Here is a 13761-nt window from a genome sequence, read left to right as displayed (position 1 = left end):
TTTTTGTTATTTGGAGCTGCATTGTCCAATAGGTAGCCTCTATCCACATGCAGACTATTTAGATTTAAATTAATTAAAATTAAGTACAACTTAAAACTCAGTTCTCAGTCACACTAGTCTCATTTCAAGTGCTCGGCCACCGGCTACTCTACTGGATGCTACTGATATAGAACATTTCCATCACGTCAGAAAGTTCTATGGGACAGCCTAGAGATCTAAGACACGCGTCTCTCTTCCGCCAATCCTCAATCTTGCCCTCAGTCTGTGCATAATCCAAGCCCAAAGACTGGTCCCCAAGCTCTCCCACTTCCTAAAGGAGATTTTAAAACTGGTAACGACAACAGAAATCGTTTGGCCTAGTCCTGCTAAGAAAGGGACGTGGCAATAAAAGTCCAAGATTCTTCCACAAAAGTCAGTACAGCAAGTGGGCGGTGAAAAGGTGGCCGCGACCCAGACGTGGAGGTGGAAAGAGAAGCAGACGGGCGGGGCTGAGCGCGGCGCGCGCCGGGCGGGCGCAGTCTCGAGGCCGGGGGCGGGGCCGCGCGCGGCGGGCCGGGGAGGCGGGGGAGCCCAGCGGCCCGCGCGCCAGCCTAGCCGTGCGTGCTCACGTGACAGGTCCGCGAGGTCCCGCTCGCGCAGTAGTCTGGGCGAGCGAAGATGGCGGCTGAGAGGGAACCTCCTCCGCTGGGGGTCGGGAAACCCACCGACTTTGAGGAGCTGGAGGACGGAGAGGACCTGTTCACCAGCACTGTCTCCACCTTAGAGGTGAGACCGCGTCGCCGTGGGTGCTGCGCTCCGTCGCTGCCGCGCGTCTCACCTTTCGGTGCCTTTGCCGTACCCCGACTTGTCCCTCCCCACCCCCCACCCCCAGGTTTGCAAGGACCTGGTTGGGGCGACACCTGTGACGCGGGCCCCACCTCGGGGACCTGTCATTGGGCTGGAGTTGGCCTGGGCGGCTGGGCCTGCTTAAGAGAGCAAACTGCGGGCCGGGGGACCGACCTGATGCCCTGAGGGGCCGGGACCGGACAGAGCATCGCAGTGCCCTTTCCCCGTTAAGCTGGCCCTCGTCAGTGTCACTTGCACCTCTTCTCCCAGAGCAGAGAAGGTTTTGCCCTGGGTTCCCGCAAACCTCTCACCGCGCTGCCGGGCGACCTCCGCAGCCCCTTTTAAGAGGTGCTTGCTTTTCCCTTCCCAAGGGAGGGTGTGCCTCCGAAAGCGGAGAGCAGTGAAGAGAGTGCTCAGTGGCCGAGGCGCTGGAGGGAGCGTGTGGATGCACTTTTCCCGGTCCTGGTCCCCTTCAAGGGGACTGCTAGTTCCCCTTGAGGGAGGTACCTTTTTTGGACTGTTAAATAGGTAAATGCATTTGGCCGGTTTTGTTTGTCTTCTTTAGTTCCTAAGCTTTTTAAGGATCATAGTGTTGATAAAATATAAAGCTGAAGGGAGGGAATAGTTCAGGAAACTGCTGGGCGGTGGGGGAGGTTTTTGTTTTTTTTTTTTTTAAGTTACCAGGGGAGAAATAAAAACAGATCCTCACTCCTTTTTCCTCTTTTCTCGCATGATCAGCGATCTCTGAAGCTAAGTGTTCCTGTTTTTGTCAAAGGAAACGCCCTCTATGAACTTAACTGTACTGGGCCTCCTGTATCCAGTTCGTATTTGAATTGCTTTGCCTTTGATGAGCGCACACACACTTCATAGCCCAACTTTCAGTGTGTGTATGTGTATTAAAATATAAGCAAATTTCCCAGAGAATTGTTTATCTTGGGCTGTACTTCCTTATAAACTGCTTTTTAGTAAGCTTTCCTAGCTTGAACTCTGCAGCAAATCAATTGGAAATTACTGTAAAATATCCATTATTTGGCATTCACTTAGCTGAAACTGGGAACTTCCGGCACCCGTTTTCAGTACTGACCACATTCTGCTAATTGTATATGCAGGTTCCTGCCCAAACCCCACCTGTCCTCAGGATTATATGCTTCCTGGGGCTAGGGATAGTGCCTTGATCATCTTTGTTTCCTCACAAAATCTTGACCATTGATTGTATTTAGCAAATGTTTGCTGAATTAATTGTCAAAACCAGCATCCCCTAAGAATTAGTAAAAATTATCTTGCACAGCAAATTACCTTTTGGGGCCAATATCCTTGTAGTCCTTTATGTATACTCTACAGGTACCTTAACACGTATTGAAAGTTAGTGTCTATGCATGATCCTAAGACCTGTATTCCCTGTGAGGGCTACAAAGGTTTTCCGCCAGCAAGGATCAGAATAAACTTAATTAACATAGTGTAAACTAGAATATTGTGAACACTAAACATTCTGTTTAATTGAAGTCTTTTAAAGTTGAGTAAAAGGAACTATCATTTATATTTCCCATTTGGATGGGACTTTTTAATAAGATATTTGACTTTTTTTCAGTAAAAGTCTACAAAATTTTGAGTATGAATAAATTTATTTTGGTTACTGCGTTATGAAAACTTTTTAAAAAGTTGGTTTTGATTGTTCATCTAAACCCCTTATTTCATGAGACTCATTCAGGGTATTAATTTTAAGGTAGTATAACTGTGAGACTTAAAAATTCAGAACTTTTTTTTGGCTTTTCAGACTATTTGGGGAAGGATATATAGCAGCATTTATTAGTACACCAAAGCTGCTCTAAAGGAATGTTTTTTCAGTATGCCCCTTTTCTTTTGAATAGTGCTTCTCAAACTTCAGTGTGTAGGGGAAACCATAGGATTCTTGTTTAAAATGCAGATGCCTTTGCCTCACTAGAGTCTGCATGTTTTATAAGTGTTCTAGATCATTGTTTTTCAAACATTATATGTAAGTTACCTAGAGATCTTGTTAAAGCAAATTCTGATTCTGTAGGTCTGGGATAAGCCAAATTCTGCATTTTTAACAAACTCTCCTCATGACATTGCTTCTAGTCCGAGGACAACAACGAGTTGCAGAGCCCCAGGTGATTCTGACACAGGTCATCTGCTTTGAATAGTTATTACCTAAGCCGTAAATTGTAAAAAGGCATAAAAATTAATGTCTTTCTATTTTTAAAAAAAGTAAGCCAGAGTTTTAAAAATATTATTCATGTAGAAACTTTTTCATTTGAGGGCATTTGGAGGAAAAAAATCAGTTGAAATCCACGTAAGTGAAAATCAAATTATACACAGCTTCCATGTCATAATTGTTAAGCTTGTAATGACTATACAACTTAGTGTATATGTATGCAATGAGTATGTTTTTATCCCAATACTAGACTCCTTTCCTTTCAAAATTAAGAACAGTCACATCAAGCTATGTTCAGTAGCTAAAGCATATTTAAAACCCCTAGTGTATGTTTCTGTTGTGACTATGAAACAGAGTGGAGAAGGGCTGGCATGGGGGCAGGGAAGGGAATGAGAAGGGAAAAAATCTGGCAAAAGCTTGTTCTTTTTTTGTACCTGAGAGGCTTTACATTGTTTCGGAATACCACTTTTACTGCCTTTTTTTTTTTTTTTTTTTTTTTTAATGATATAGTCCTAAGCTTTAAAAGGTGCTTGCCCTAAGGCAGCATGAAGTAGTAAGACAACACCTTAAAAAGGTCAGGAAATTTATATTATATGCCTGTTCTTTTTTTTTTCTTTTTTGAATTATAGTTGATTTACAATGTTGTGTTATTTTCACCTGTTCTTTTTTTAAACAGCTTTATTGAGTTATAATTCACATATCATATAACTCACGCATTTAGTATGTACAATTTTATGGGTTTTAGTATATTCACAGATACTACAACATTTTCATCACCTCAGAAAGAAACCTCGTACCCTCTCACCCCCGTCCCCATTCCCTAAACTCCTCTGCCCCCAACCTTAGGCAACTACTGATTCACTTTCTGTCTCTATAGACGTCCCTATTCTAGACTTTACATGAATGAAACCATGTAACATGTGGTCTTTTGTGACTAACTTCTTTCACTTGGCATAATGTTTTCAAAGTCTATACTTAATTCTTTTTTATGCCTGAATAATAATCCATTGTATGGCTATACCACATTTTGTTTATCCATTTTGTCTATCCATTTTGTCATTCATTGGACATTTGCGTTGTTTCCACATTTTGACTATTATAAATAATGCTGCAATAAACATTTGTGTACAAGTAGAATTGCTGGGTTATATGGTGACTCTACATTTAATCATTTGAAGAATTGCTGGAGTGGTTTCCCAAAATGGCCACACCATTTTACATTCCCACCAGCCATGTACGAGGGAACCAGTTTTTCCACATTCTCACCAACATTTGTTATTATTCGACTTTTTTATTCTATCCATCATAATGCATGTGAAATGGTATCTAAGTGTGGTTTTGATTATATTTTCTTGAAGACATCTTTGCATGTGCTTATTGGCCATTTGTACATCTTTGGAGAAATGTCTGTTCAGAGCCTTTGCTCATTTTTCAGTTGGGTTGTCTTTTTATTTTTTATTTTTTTTTATAAATTTATTTATTTATTTTAGTTTTGGCTGCATTGGGTCTTTGTTGCTGCACGCAGGCTTTCTCTAGGTGCAGCGAGCGGGGGCTACTCTTCGTTGTGGGGAGTTGGCTTCTCATTGTGGCGACTTCTTTTGTTGCGGAGCATGGGCTCTAGGTGCGCAGGCTTCAGTAGTTGTGGCGTGCGGGCTCAGTAGTTGTGGCTCGTGGGCTCTAGAGCACAGGCTCAGTAGTTGTGGCACACGGGCTTAGTTGTTCTGTGGCATGTGGGATCTTCCCGGACCAGGGCTCGAACCGGTGTCTCCTGCATTGGCAGGCGGATTCTTAACCACTGCGCCACCAGGGAAGCCCTGTCTTTTTATTTATAAGAATTTTTTGTATATTGTAGATACAAGTTCTTTACCAGATACATGATTTGCAAAAATTTTCCCCCATTCTGTGGATTGTCTTTTCATGTTCTTGACAGTGTTCTCTGAAGCACAAATTTCTTAAAAATTCGATGAAGTCCAGTTTATCTGTTTTTTATTTTGTTGGTCATGCTTTCAACATCATATATAAGCATCCCCTACCCAATCCAAGGTCATGAAGATTTATATCTGTTTTTTTAATTAATTTATTAATTCATTTATAATAACAATAACCTATTACGTGTCAGCATAAATCACGTTTTTAACAGAAAATATCTATATTTTCCAAAACAAGAGAAAATATGTGAGAAGAATGGCATTGTTTTACATTAAGTTCTTTTTACATAAATTTATATCACTTTTTTTTTATTCAAAAAGAAAGTCACAAAAATTATAATCATCCTCATCAGTTCACTCAGTCCCATGTAATTAATTTTTTTTTCATCTTGATCTTTTGTTAGCACTTTTATGAATTCATCAGTTTTCCATTAGAGTTCTGAAAATGCTTATTCATTCGGTTCAGCAGTATAGTCAGTTACCAGAAACCTGTACTTGTCAGAGTCTTTTCCATGAATTCCATGAATATGTTTTCTTCTAAGAGTTTTATAGTTTTGGCTCTTACATTTAGGGGTTTGATTCGTTTTGAGTTAAGTTTTGTATATGGTATGAGGTAAAGTCCAACTTCATTGTTTTGCATGTGGCAATCCAGTTGTCACAGCACCATTTGATGAAAAGACTGTTTCTCCATTGAATGGTCTTGGCATCCTTTCTGAAAATTGGTTGACTGTAGATGTTTACACCTGGTTCTTGTACTAACCTCAAATCTTAAGGTCAGCTGAAGTTAAGTTGAGAACCACAGTTTCCCCAACACTGTCACATGATAGTTTATAGTGCATTTCAAATGAAATTTCCAGATGGGAGGTTCACAGGTCTTAGAATTCCTTTCCCACCATGTAACTCTATGCCATAATGCTCAGAAGATACTGTACTTAGTTGACTTCAGTAAATACTTGAGTATTTACTCTCTACCATACTTTTTAGATGATAACGGGAGTGCAGATATTAGCAAGATAATGCAAATCTTTGAGGACAGAAAATCTCCAGTGGAGAAGAAAGATGTACAGAAAACTCTGATACAGACAGACTATGACTATATGATCTGAAAACACTGAAAGTACCAGTGAAATGGGAGCGATTCTAACTCCTATCCGCGTTCCTGACACATAGTAGATGAACAGTAAGTGTTTCTGTTGGCTAGGAAAAGCCATTGAGATGGTAATATTTAAGAGAAACTTTGAAGGGTGGAATGAAATTTCAATGTGGGAGAATGGCACGTGTCACTTAAGGTTCAGTCCATATTTTAGGGAACCATAAATCTGAGTGGCTGAATATAGGATGTTACAGGTTAATGTGGTGAGATTGTGAACAGCTTTGAAATTTGTTTTGTAGGCATGTAAGAGCTCTGGAAGATTTTCAGGGCAGTAACATGATCACCTAGGATGCTTAATGTGCTAGTGGTCTGAGGGATAAATTTGAGTGTGAGGTATCATTGGTAGGTTGATGAGCCAGAGGTTATTTTAAATCTGAGGTTAAAAGCCTCAAGAAGAAAAATGCAAATAATACAGGAGAGAAAGAAGTTGATGCAATAGGAGATTACAAGATAGACATCTTAAGACTTACAGTGTCTAGGGGAAGGAATTATAAGTTTATTTCATTTGGGAATAAGTTACACCAATGCAGATACTATCAGACAGCTAGAAATACTGGATGGACTAGAGATACAGATTCAATACAATTTATTGAACGGTGACACTAAACCAAACTAGTTTAGTAGAAATCTAGTCCTTGCCCTTATGGAGTATATGAACCAACAGGAGTCAACATAATAAACACACCTGTGTGAACAAGCACCTGCAATACCAGGTGATATATGTGTAATTGAAATATGCACATGGTACAGAAATAGTATAGAAAACTGGAGTGACTTAATTGCATAGAGATGATCTTTGAAACCCTGAAAAGTGGGTGACATTATCAAGAGAGCAAGTAGAGTAAGACTAAAGAGTCTTTTGATAAAGAACTGAAGTTTAGTATCTATTGTTCTAACACAACAGGTAGTAACAGCATATATCTTGTTTTCCTAATTCTGTCTTCTAATCTTTGGGCTGGCATCCAACTTTAAATGTTTTAATTTTTTTGAAAATTTCATTATGAATTACCTATGTTTAAGAGGAAAGACATTTCGTGACCAGGTATTTAAAGGCAACAGCATGGAAAATACTAGAAAGAGATTTATGACGAGGTATAACTCTGACTACACTCCCTGGAAGCCATTAAATATAAGGGTTTTAGAATGAACTATTTTTAGTGCCTGTAAAAAATGTTATTCTATGTAGTTGCTTGAGGCAGAGGTGCTCAATTTTTTTCAGTTTTTTTCTTAAAAAGAATTGTTTTGTTTTGTTTTGGTTTTTCTTTTGGCCATGCTGACGGCTTGTGGGATCTTAGTTCCCTGACCAGGGATTGAACCCAGGCCCTCAGCAGTGAAAGCTTGGAGTCCTAACCACTGGACTGCCAGGGAACTCCCCAGATTTGTCCTTAATGTTACTTTTCAAATGCCCACTTTCCTATAAAATTGAACTCTGGTGTTTTTTTCCTGTGATGATAGTTTTTAGTTGTGATAAAATTTACCTCAGTTAGTAAAGTTCACTACCACCTCAATCAAGATATAGGACACTTCCATCACCTCCTAAAAATTCTCTCATGTAGTTAACGCCTCCCACTCCCAGCCTCTGGCACCTACTGATCTGTTTTTTGCCTATAGTTTTGTCTTTTCCAGAATTTCATGTAAATGGACTCATATAAATGGAATTATATTTTTTATAAATAAAACAGTATGAAACTTCCTGAATGTAGCTTCTTTAACTTAACCTAAAGTATCTAATATTTATTGATGTTGTTGCATGTATCAGTAATTCATTCCTTTTTGTTGCTGAATTTAGTATTCCATTGTATTGTGTATCACAGTTGTTTGTTGTTGAAAAATGTTTATGTTGTTTACAGTTTTGGGCATTAATGACTAGAGACGACATAAACATCTATGTACAGATTTTTGTATGAACAGTTTTCATCTCCTTTGGGAAAATACTTAGAAGTAGGATTGCTGGTTGTGTGGTAAATACATGTTTAACTTTCTAAGAGACTGCCAAACTTTTTGCCAGAAAGGTTCAAGGGAGATAAAGCATAGGGAGATGAAGTTAATTACTTTTAGTCTTGCAAGTTAATGGCTCTAGTAATAATATAACTCAAGTTATAATAATAACTAGTAATATAACTCAAGACCATGTCCATTAGGACAGTGTTCTCCAAGTCTGAGAATTGATAAAACATGGTTTCATTAAAATGAAAGCATGATGTTTCAAGACAAAAGTATGTTATGGTATTTCCTCCCATCATAGAAGTTATTTTAATATTGAAGTTTTAGGGACTTCCCTGGTGGCACAGTGGTTAAGAATCCGCCTACCAATGCAGGGGACACAGATTCGAGCCCTGGTCTGGGAAGATCCCACATGCCGTGGAGCAACTAAGCCCACATGCCACAACTACTGAGCCTGCACTCTAGAGCCTGCAAGACACAGCTGCTGAGCTGGCATGCCACAACTGCTGAAGCCGCACGCCTAGAGCCCGTGCTCTGCAACAAGAGAAGCCACCGCAATGGGAAGCCCGTGCACTGCAACGAAGGGTAGCCCCCGCTCACCACAACTAGAGAAAGCCTGCCTGCAACAACAAAGACCCAATGCAGCCAAAAATAAAATAAATAAATAAATTTCTTTAAAAATATATATATTGAAACTTTATTCCTATTCAAAGAGTCACACTTTGTATGTATTATTGAGTGTTTGAATCCTGAGGGCTAGTCCGAAGGAAACTTCAGTGCATCTGGATTTGCCTGTTTTAGTCTCTGGTCAGGTTTTCATTCATTTTATCTCTGAAATCTAAAAAAATTGTAAAAGATTCTAAGAAAGAAAGAGAAAGAAGAAAAAGATAACTGCCAGACTGTTTTCTTCAATGATTGAGAATTCAGTTTTTCCACATCCTTGTCCGCACTTGTTAGTGTCAGTTTTATTTCAGGCAGTGGCACGCTTGGGGCTGGCTTATACTGGCTTGAAAGAACTGATCTTTAAATTATCAGGAATTTTGTAAACTGGTTAGTAGACAGCCATTGTTAAAAATTAAATTATATAAACATAAATAAATTATATTAAAAAAACAAAGGTAATAAATATATAAAACTTGCCGCTTCCTAATTCCTTTACTATGTTTTACTAGTTTCTATATATGTCTGTTGTATCCGTATGGTGGAAAGTAACATATCTTCCTAGCTCCACATTCAGTCGGGAGAAATCAGCCACAGAGGGTATGTTTATGCCACAGAAATCAGCAAAAGCTAAAATTCAGGGTCTTCTCTCCCAAAGACCTGATTGCTAAACATATACCAGCATACCAGTGATTTTTAGCCGTTCTGCAAGGTATGTAGTGTTATCTAATTGTGGTTTTAATACACATTCCTTAATGGTTAATGATGGTGCATATCTTTTCACATACGTGTTCACTATCTGAAAATTGTCTCCTTTGGTGAAGTGTTCTTTCGTATCTTTTAGCCATTTTAAAATGGGTTTCCTTATTGAGTTTTGAGAATTCTTCATGTATTCTGAATACACATCCTTTGCCAGATGTGTGTTTTGAAGATATTTTTTCCCAATCTGTGGCTTGTTTTATCCTTTTTTAATTGATAGTACTTCATATGTTACATATGAAATCCTTGGCTAACATTAACGCAAGGTCACAAAGGTTTTGCTTATGTTTTTTCTATAAGTTTTATAGTTTTAGCTTTTATATTTGGACTTCAGATTGATTTTGAGTTTTCTTGTGAGTTGAGATTCATTTTTTTGAATATAAATATCTTGTTCAACCACCATTTATTGAAAGAATCATTTTACAGTTTGTTTTATGGCTCAGAATATGGTCTTCTGTGGTAAATATTATGTGTGCACTTGAAAAGAATGTATTTAGTCTGATATTGGATGGAATGTTCTATAAATATTAAGTTAGTTGATAGTATTTTTCAGTACATGCAACAAACATCAGTGAATTTCAGATGTTTTATATTAAGTTAGAGAAGCTAGACTTTAAAAGTTTCTTCATTGGGTTGTCTTTGCATCTTTGTCAAAAATCAGTAGAGCATATATGTGTGGGTCTATTTCTGGACTCTGTTTCATTGATCTTTTGACTATCTTTTTGCCCGTTCTATGTGGTCTTGATTACCTTGATTAACTGAGTCTTGAAATCAGGTAGTGTGAATCCAGTGACTTTGTTCTTTTCAAAATAGTTTTGGCTATTCTAGTTCTTTTGCCTGTCCATATAATTTTAGAATCTATTTATTGATTTCTACCAAAAATTCCTGCTGAGATTTTAATTGAGATTGTAATGAATCCATTGATTAGTTTAGGGGAGAATTAACTTATTAATAATATTGAGCCTTTAAGCCATAGGTATACTATTTCTCTCCTTTTTTTTTTTTTTTCTTTTAGGTCTGTCTTGATCTTTTTCATCAGTGTTCATAGTTATCAGCATACAGATCTAGTACATATTTTATTAGTTTATACCTATTTTATGGTTTTTTGGTGCCTTTATATCCTTTACATTTGCTCATTGGTGGCATATTTACCCTGTTTTCTGCAACTGTTGCTAAACATTCTAGTTCTAGTAGGTTTTTTGTAGAACCTTTGGGATTTTCTATGTAAACAATCATGTTGTCTCTGATTAGAGTTTTATTTCTTTCCAATCTGTATGTCTTTCTTTTTCTTGTTTTAATGCACTAGCTGGAACCAATATTGTAATACTGAATAGAAATGGTGAGAGTGGGTATCTTTTCTCCTTTCGTGCTAATAGGAGGAAAATATTCATGTTTTTTCTCTCTTAAATATGATTTTTTGGGGTAGATGACCTTTATTGGGTTAAAGAAGTTTCCTTCTATTTCTGGTTTTCTGACTTTTGTATCTCTGAATGATGTTGATGTTGGCAAATGACTTTTCTGCATCTAATAAGATGTTCATATAATTCTCTTTAGTTTATTGATAAACTGGATTATATTGATTGATTTTCAAATGTTGAAACCTTGAATTCCTGGCATAAACCCCACACAGTCATAATGTATTTATCCTTTTTATATATTGCTGCATCCAGTTTGCCAGTGTTTTGCTGCTATTGTGTCTGTGTTTGTGACAGATATTTGTGTGTCGTTTTCTTTTACTCGTACTGTCTGATTTTGGTATCAGAAATGCTTACCTCATTAAATGAGTTGGAGAGTGTTTCCCCCTCTTCTATATTCTTGAAGAGGTTGTGTGGAATTAGTCATATGTCTGCCTTAAGGGTTGACAGAACTTGCTAGTAAAATCATCTGAACAGGTTGTTTTTTTGCTGGATGATTTTTAACTTCAAATTCAGTGTATCTGATAGATACAGAAGTATTTCTTCTTGTTGAACTTTGGTGGTAAGTGACTTTCAAGGAATTTGTCCATTCAGTGTAAGCTGTGAAATATATGGGCATAGGTTTTTCATAATACTCCATTATCCTATTACCGTATCTGTGTAGTCTGGGTAATGCCCCTCCTTTTTCATTGCTTATATTGGTAATTTATGTCATCTCTTTGTTTATTTATTCATTCATTTTAATCTTGCTAAAGGTTTGTCATTTTATTGGAATCTTTCCAAAAAATCAGTTTTTGGTTTCTTGGTTTCTTTTTTATTTTTTGTTTTGTTTTTTAATTTCATTAATTTCCTTCTGCTTGCTGTCTGTTTAGTTTACTCTTCTGTTTTGTCAAGCTTTGATCATTGGTTTAAGACTTTTTTTTTTTGAGTGCTAGTATTTAGCTATGTATTTCTCTGTAAGCACTGCTTTAGCTGCATCCCACAAATTTTGATACTGTGTTTTTGTTTTTATTCAATTTAAACTATTTTCTAGTTTCCCTTGTGACTTCCTGTTTGACTTATAGGTTATTTAGAAGTGTGCTAATTTCCAAAATTTGAGGATTTTCCAGATAGTTCTCTGTTACTGATACAGGTTTGTTTTATTAGTGTCAGAGAATGTTTTATGGTTCCAGTTCTTTTAAATTTGTTAAGGTTTGTCTGATGGCCCAGAATGTGATCTGTTATGGTGAACAGTCTGTGTACACTTGAAAAACATGTATATAGTCTAATGTTATTGTTTAAGTGTTCTCTAAATGTTAAGTCAAGTTGATTGATATACTTTTCCAGGTCTTCTCTATCTTCCCTTATTATCTATTTATTGTATCAATTACTGTAATTTAGTATTATTATAATTTCTTGGCAAATTGATCCTTTTATCACATGATACCTCTCTTTATTGCTGATAATACTCCTTATTCTTAAGTTTATTTTATCTGATGTTAATGTAACACTCCAGCTCTTCTTTGGTAGCATGACATGTTTTTTCCATTCTTTTACTTTTAACTTACCTATGTCTTTAAAGTAGGGTTTTGTAGGCAGCATATTGTTGTGCATTGTTATTTTTGTACACAATATGGCCACTTCTGTCTTTTAATTGGTGTGTTTAGAATATTTACATTTAATGTGATTATTGGTGTGATTGCATTAGATCTAGCATTTTATTTGATTACTGTTTTTCTCTTCTGTTTTTCCCTCTGAAAACAGAGGGAAATATATACCTAAACATTTACAGTCCAATTAGAGTTAATATTGTACTTTGACAAACAAAATTCAGAGCCTTACAACCATATAGGTCCATTTATCTTCTTTCTTTCATGTTATATTTCTCATGTGTGTTACATCTCCATTCATTGAAAACTTTACCATTGTTGTAATTTTTGCTTTCATAGTTACACACATTTTAAATAACTTAAGAAAAGAAAAATGGTCTATTTTATATCTCCAGTTACCATTTCTTTGGTTCTTCTTTTATTTCTTTTTTTTTAAACATTTTTATTTATGTATTTATTTGGCTGCATAGGGTCTCAGTTGCGTCATGCGGGCTCTTCGTTGTGGCACACAGGCTTCTCTCTAGATGCAATGTGTGAGCTCCAGAGCGTGTGGGCTTAGTAATTGCAGCACGTGGGCTCTGTAGTTGTGGTACGCAGGCTCCAGAGCACAGGCTCAGTAGTTGTGGCATGCTGGCTCTCTAGTTGTGGTGCACGGGCTCCAGAGCCTGGGCTCAGTAGTTTCAGCACATGGGCTCTCTAGTTGTGGCACGTGGGCACAAGGGTTCTCTAGTTGTGGTGTGCGGGGTCTAGAGTGCACGGGTTTAGTTGCCCCACAGCATGTGGGATCTTAGTTCCCTGACCAGGGATCGAACCTGTGTCCCTTGCATTGAAAGGTGCATTCTTAACCACGGGACCACCAGGGAAGTCCCAGATAGCAGACATTTTTAATAATGAGGCTGCATCTAGTTTTCTCTGAAGTTGTCCTGTTTGGAGTTTTCATTTTTTTGGATCTGTAAATTAATGTCTTGCACCAAATTTGGAGAGTTTTTAGCCATCATTTCTTGAAATATTGTTTTGTGTTGCTCTTTTTCTAGGACTTCAGTAACATGAATGTTAGACCTTTTTATACTGTTTCACAGATCCTTGGGGTTCTCTTCATTTTCTTTATTTCTTTTTTTCCTCTCTATTACTCAGATTGGAGATTTCCTAATGATTTATCTTCAAGGTCACTAATTTTTTCTTTCAAGAACTGTAAAGGGTAAACTTTACTCTCCTGGTAAGCTAACAGATTAACTTGTTTTATGGTTGCTGGAAGTTGACATGATAAAGGACTTTCTTACTCAAAGCATAGCAAGTATTGGGTTAGCCAAAAAGT

At 37.4% G+C, this 13761-nt stretch overlaps 1 protein-coding gene across 2 annotated transcripts in view; it reads left to right on the top strand.

Annotated features, from left to right (window-relative positions):
* The first annotated feature begins 607 nt into the window (after positions 1–607).
* The window catches only part of SNX2 (sorting nexin 2), a 54700-nt gene continuing 41546 nt past the window's right edge, over positions 608–13761 (top strand). For both annotated transcript variants that reach the window (XM_082457873.1, XM_082457872.1), the window contains exon 1: positions 608–765. In XM_082457873.1, the coding sequence (XP_082313999.1) occupies positions 658–765 (108 nt within the window). In that variant the 5' untranslated portion in view covers positions 608–657. The remainder of the gene's footprint in view (positions 766–13761) is intronic.

This window comes from Balaenoptera physalus (assembly GCF_965194825.1).
Source record: "Balaenoptera physalus genome assembly, chromosome: 3".
In the NCBI taxonomy this organism is placed as follows: domain Eukaryota; kingdom Metazoa; phylum Chordata; class Mammalia; order Artiodactyla; family Balaenopteridae; genus Balaenoptera; species Balaenoptera physalus.
This window is presented reverse-complemented; position numbering and strand designations above follow the sequence as displayed.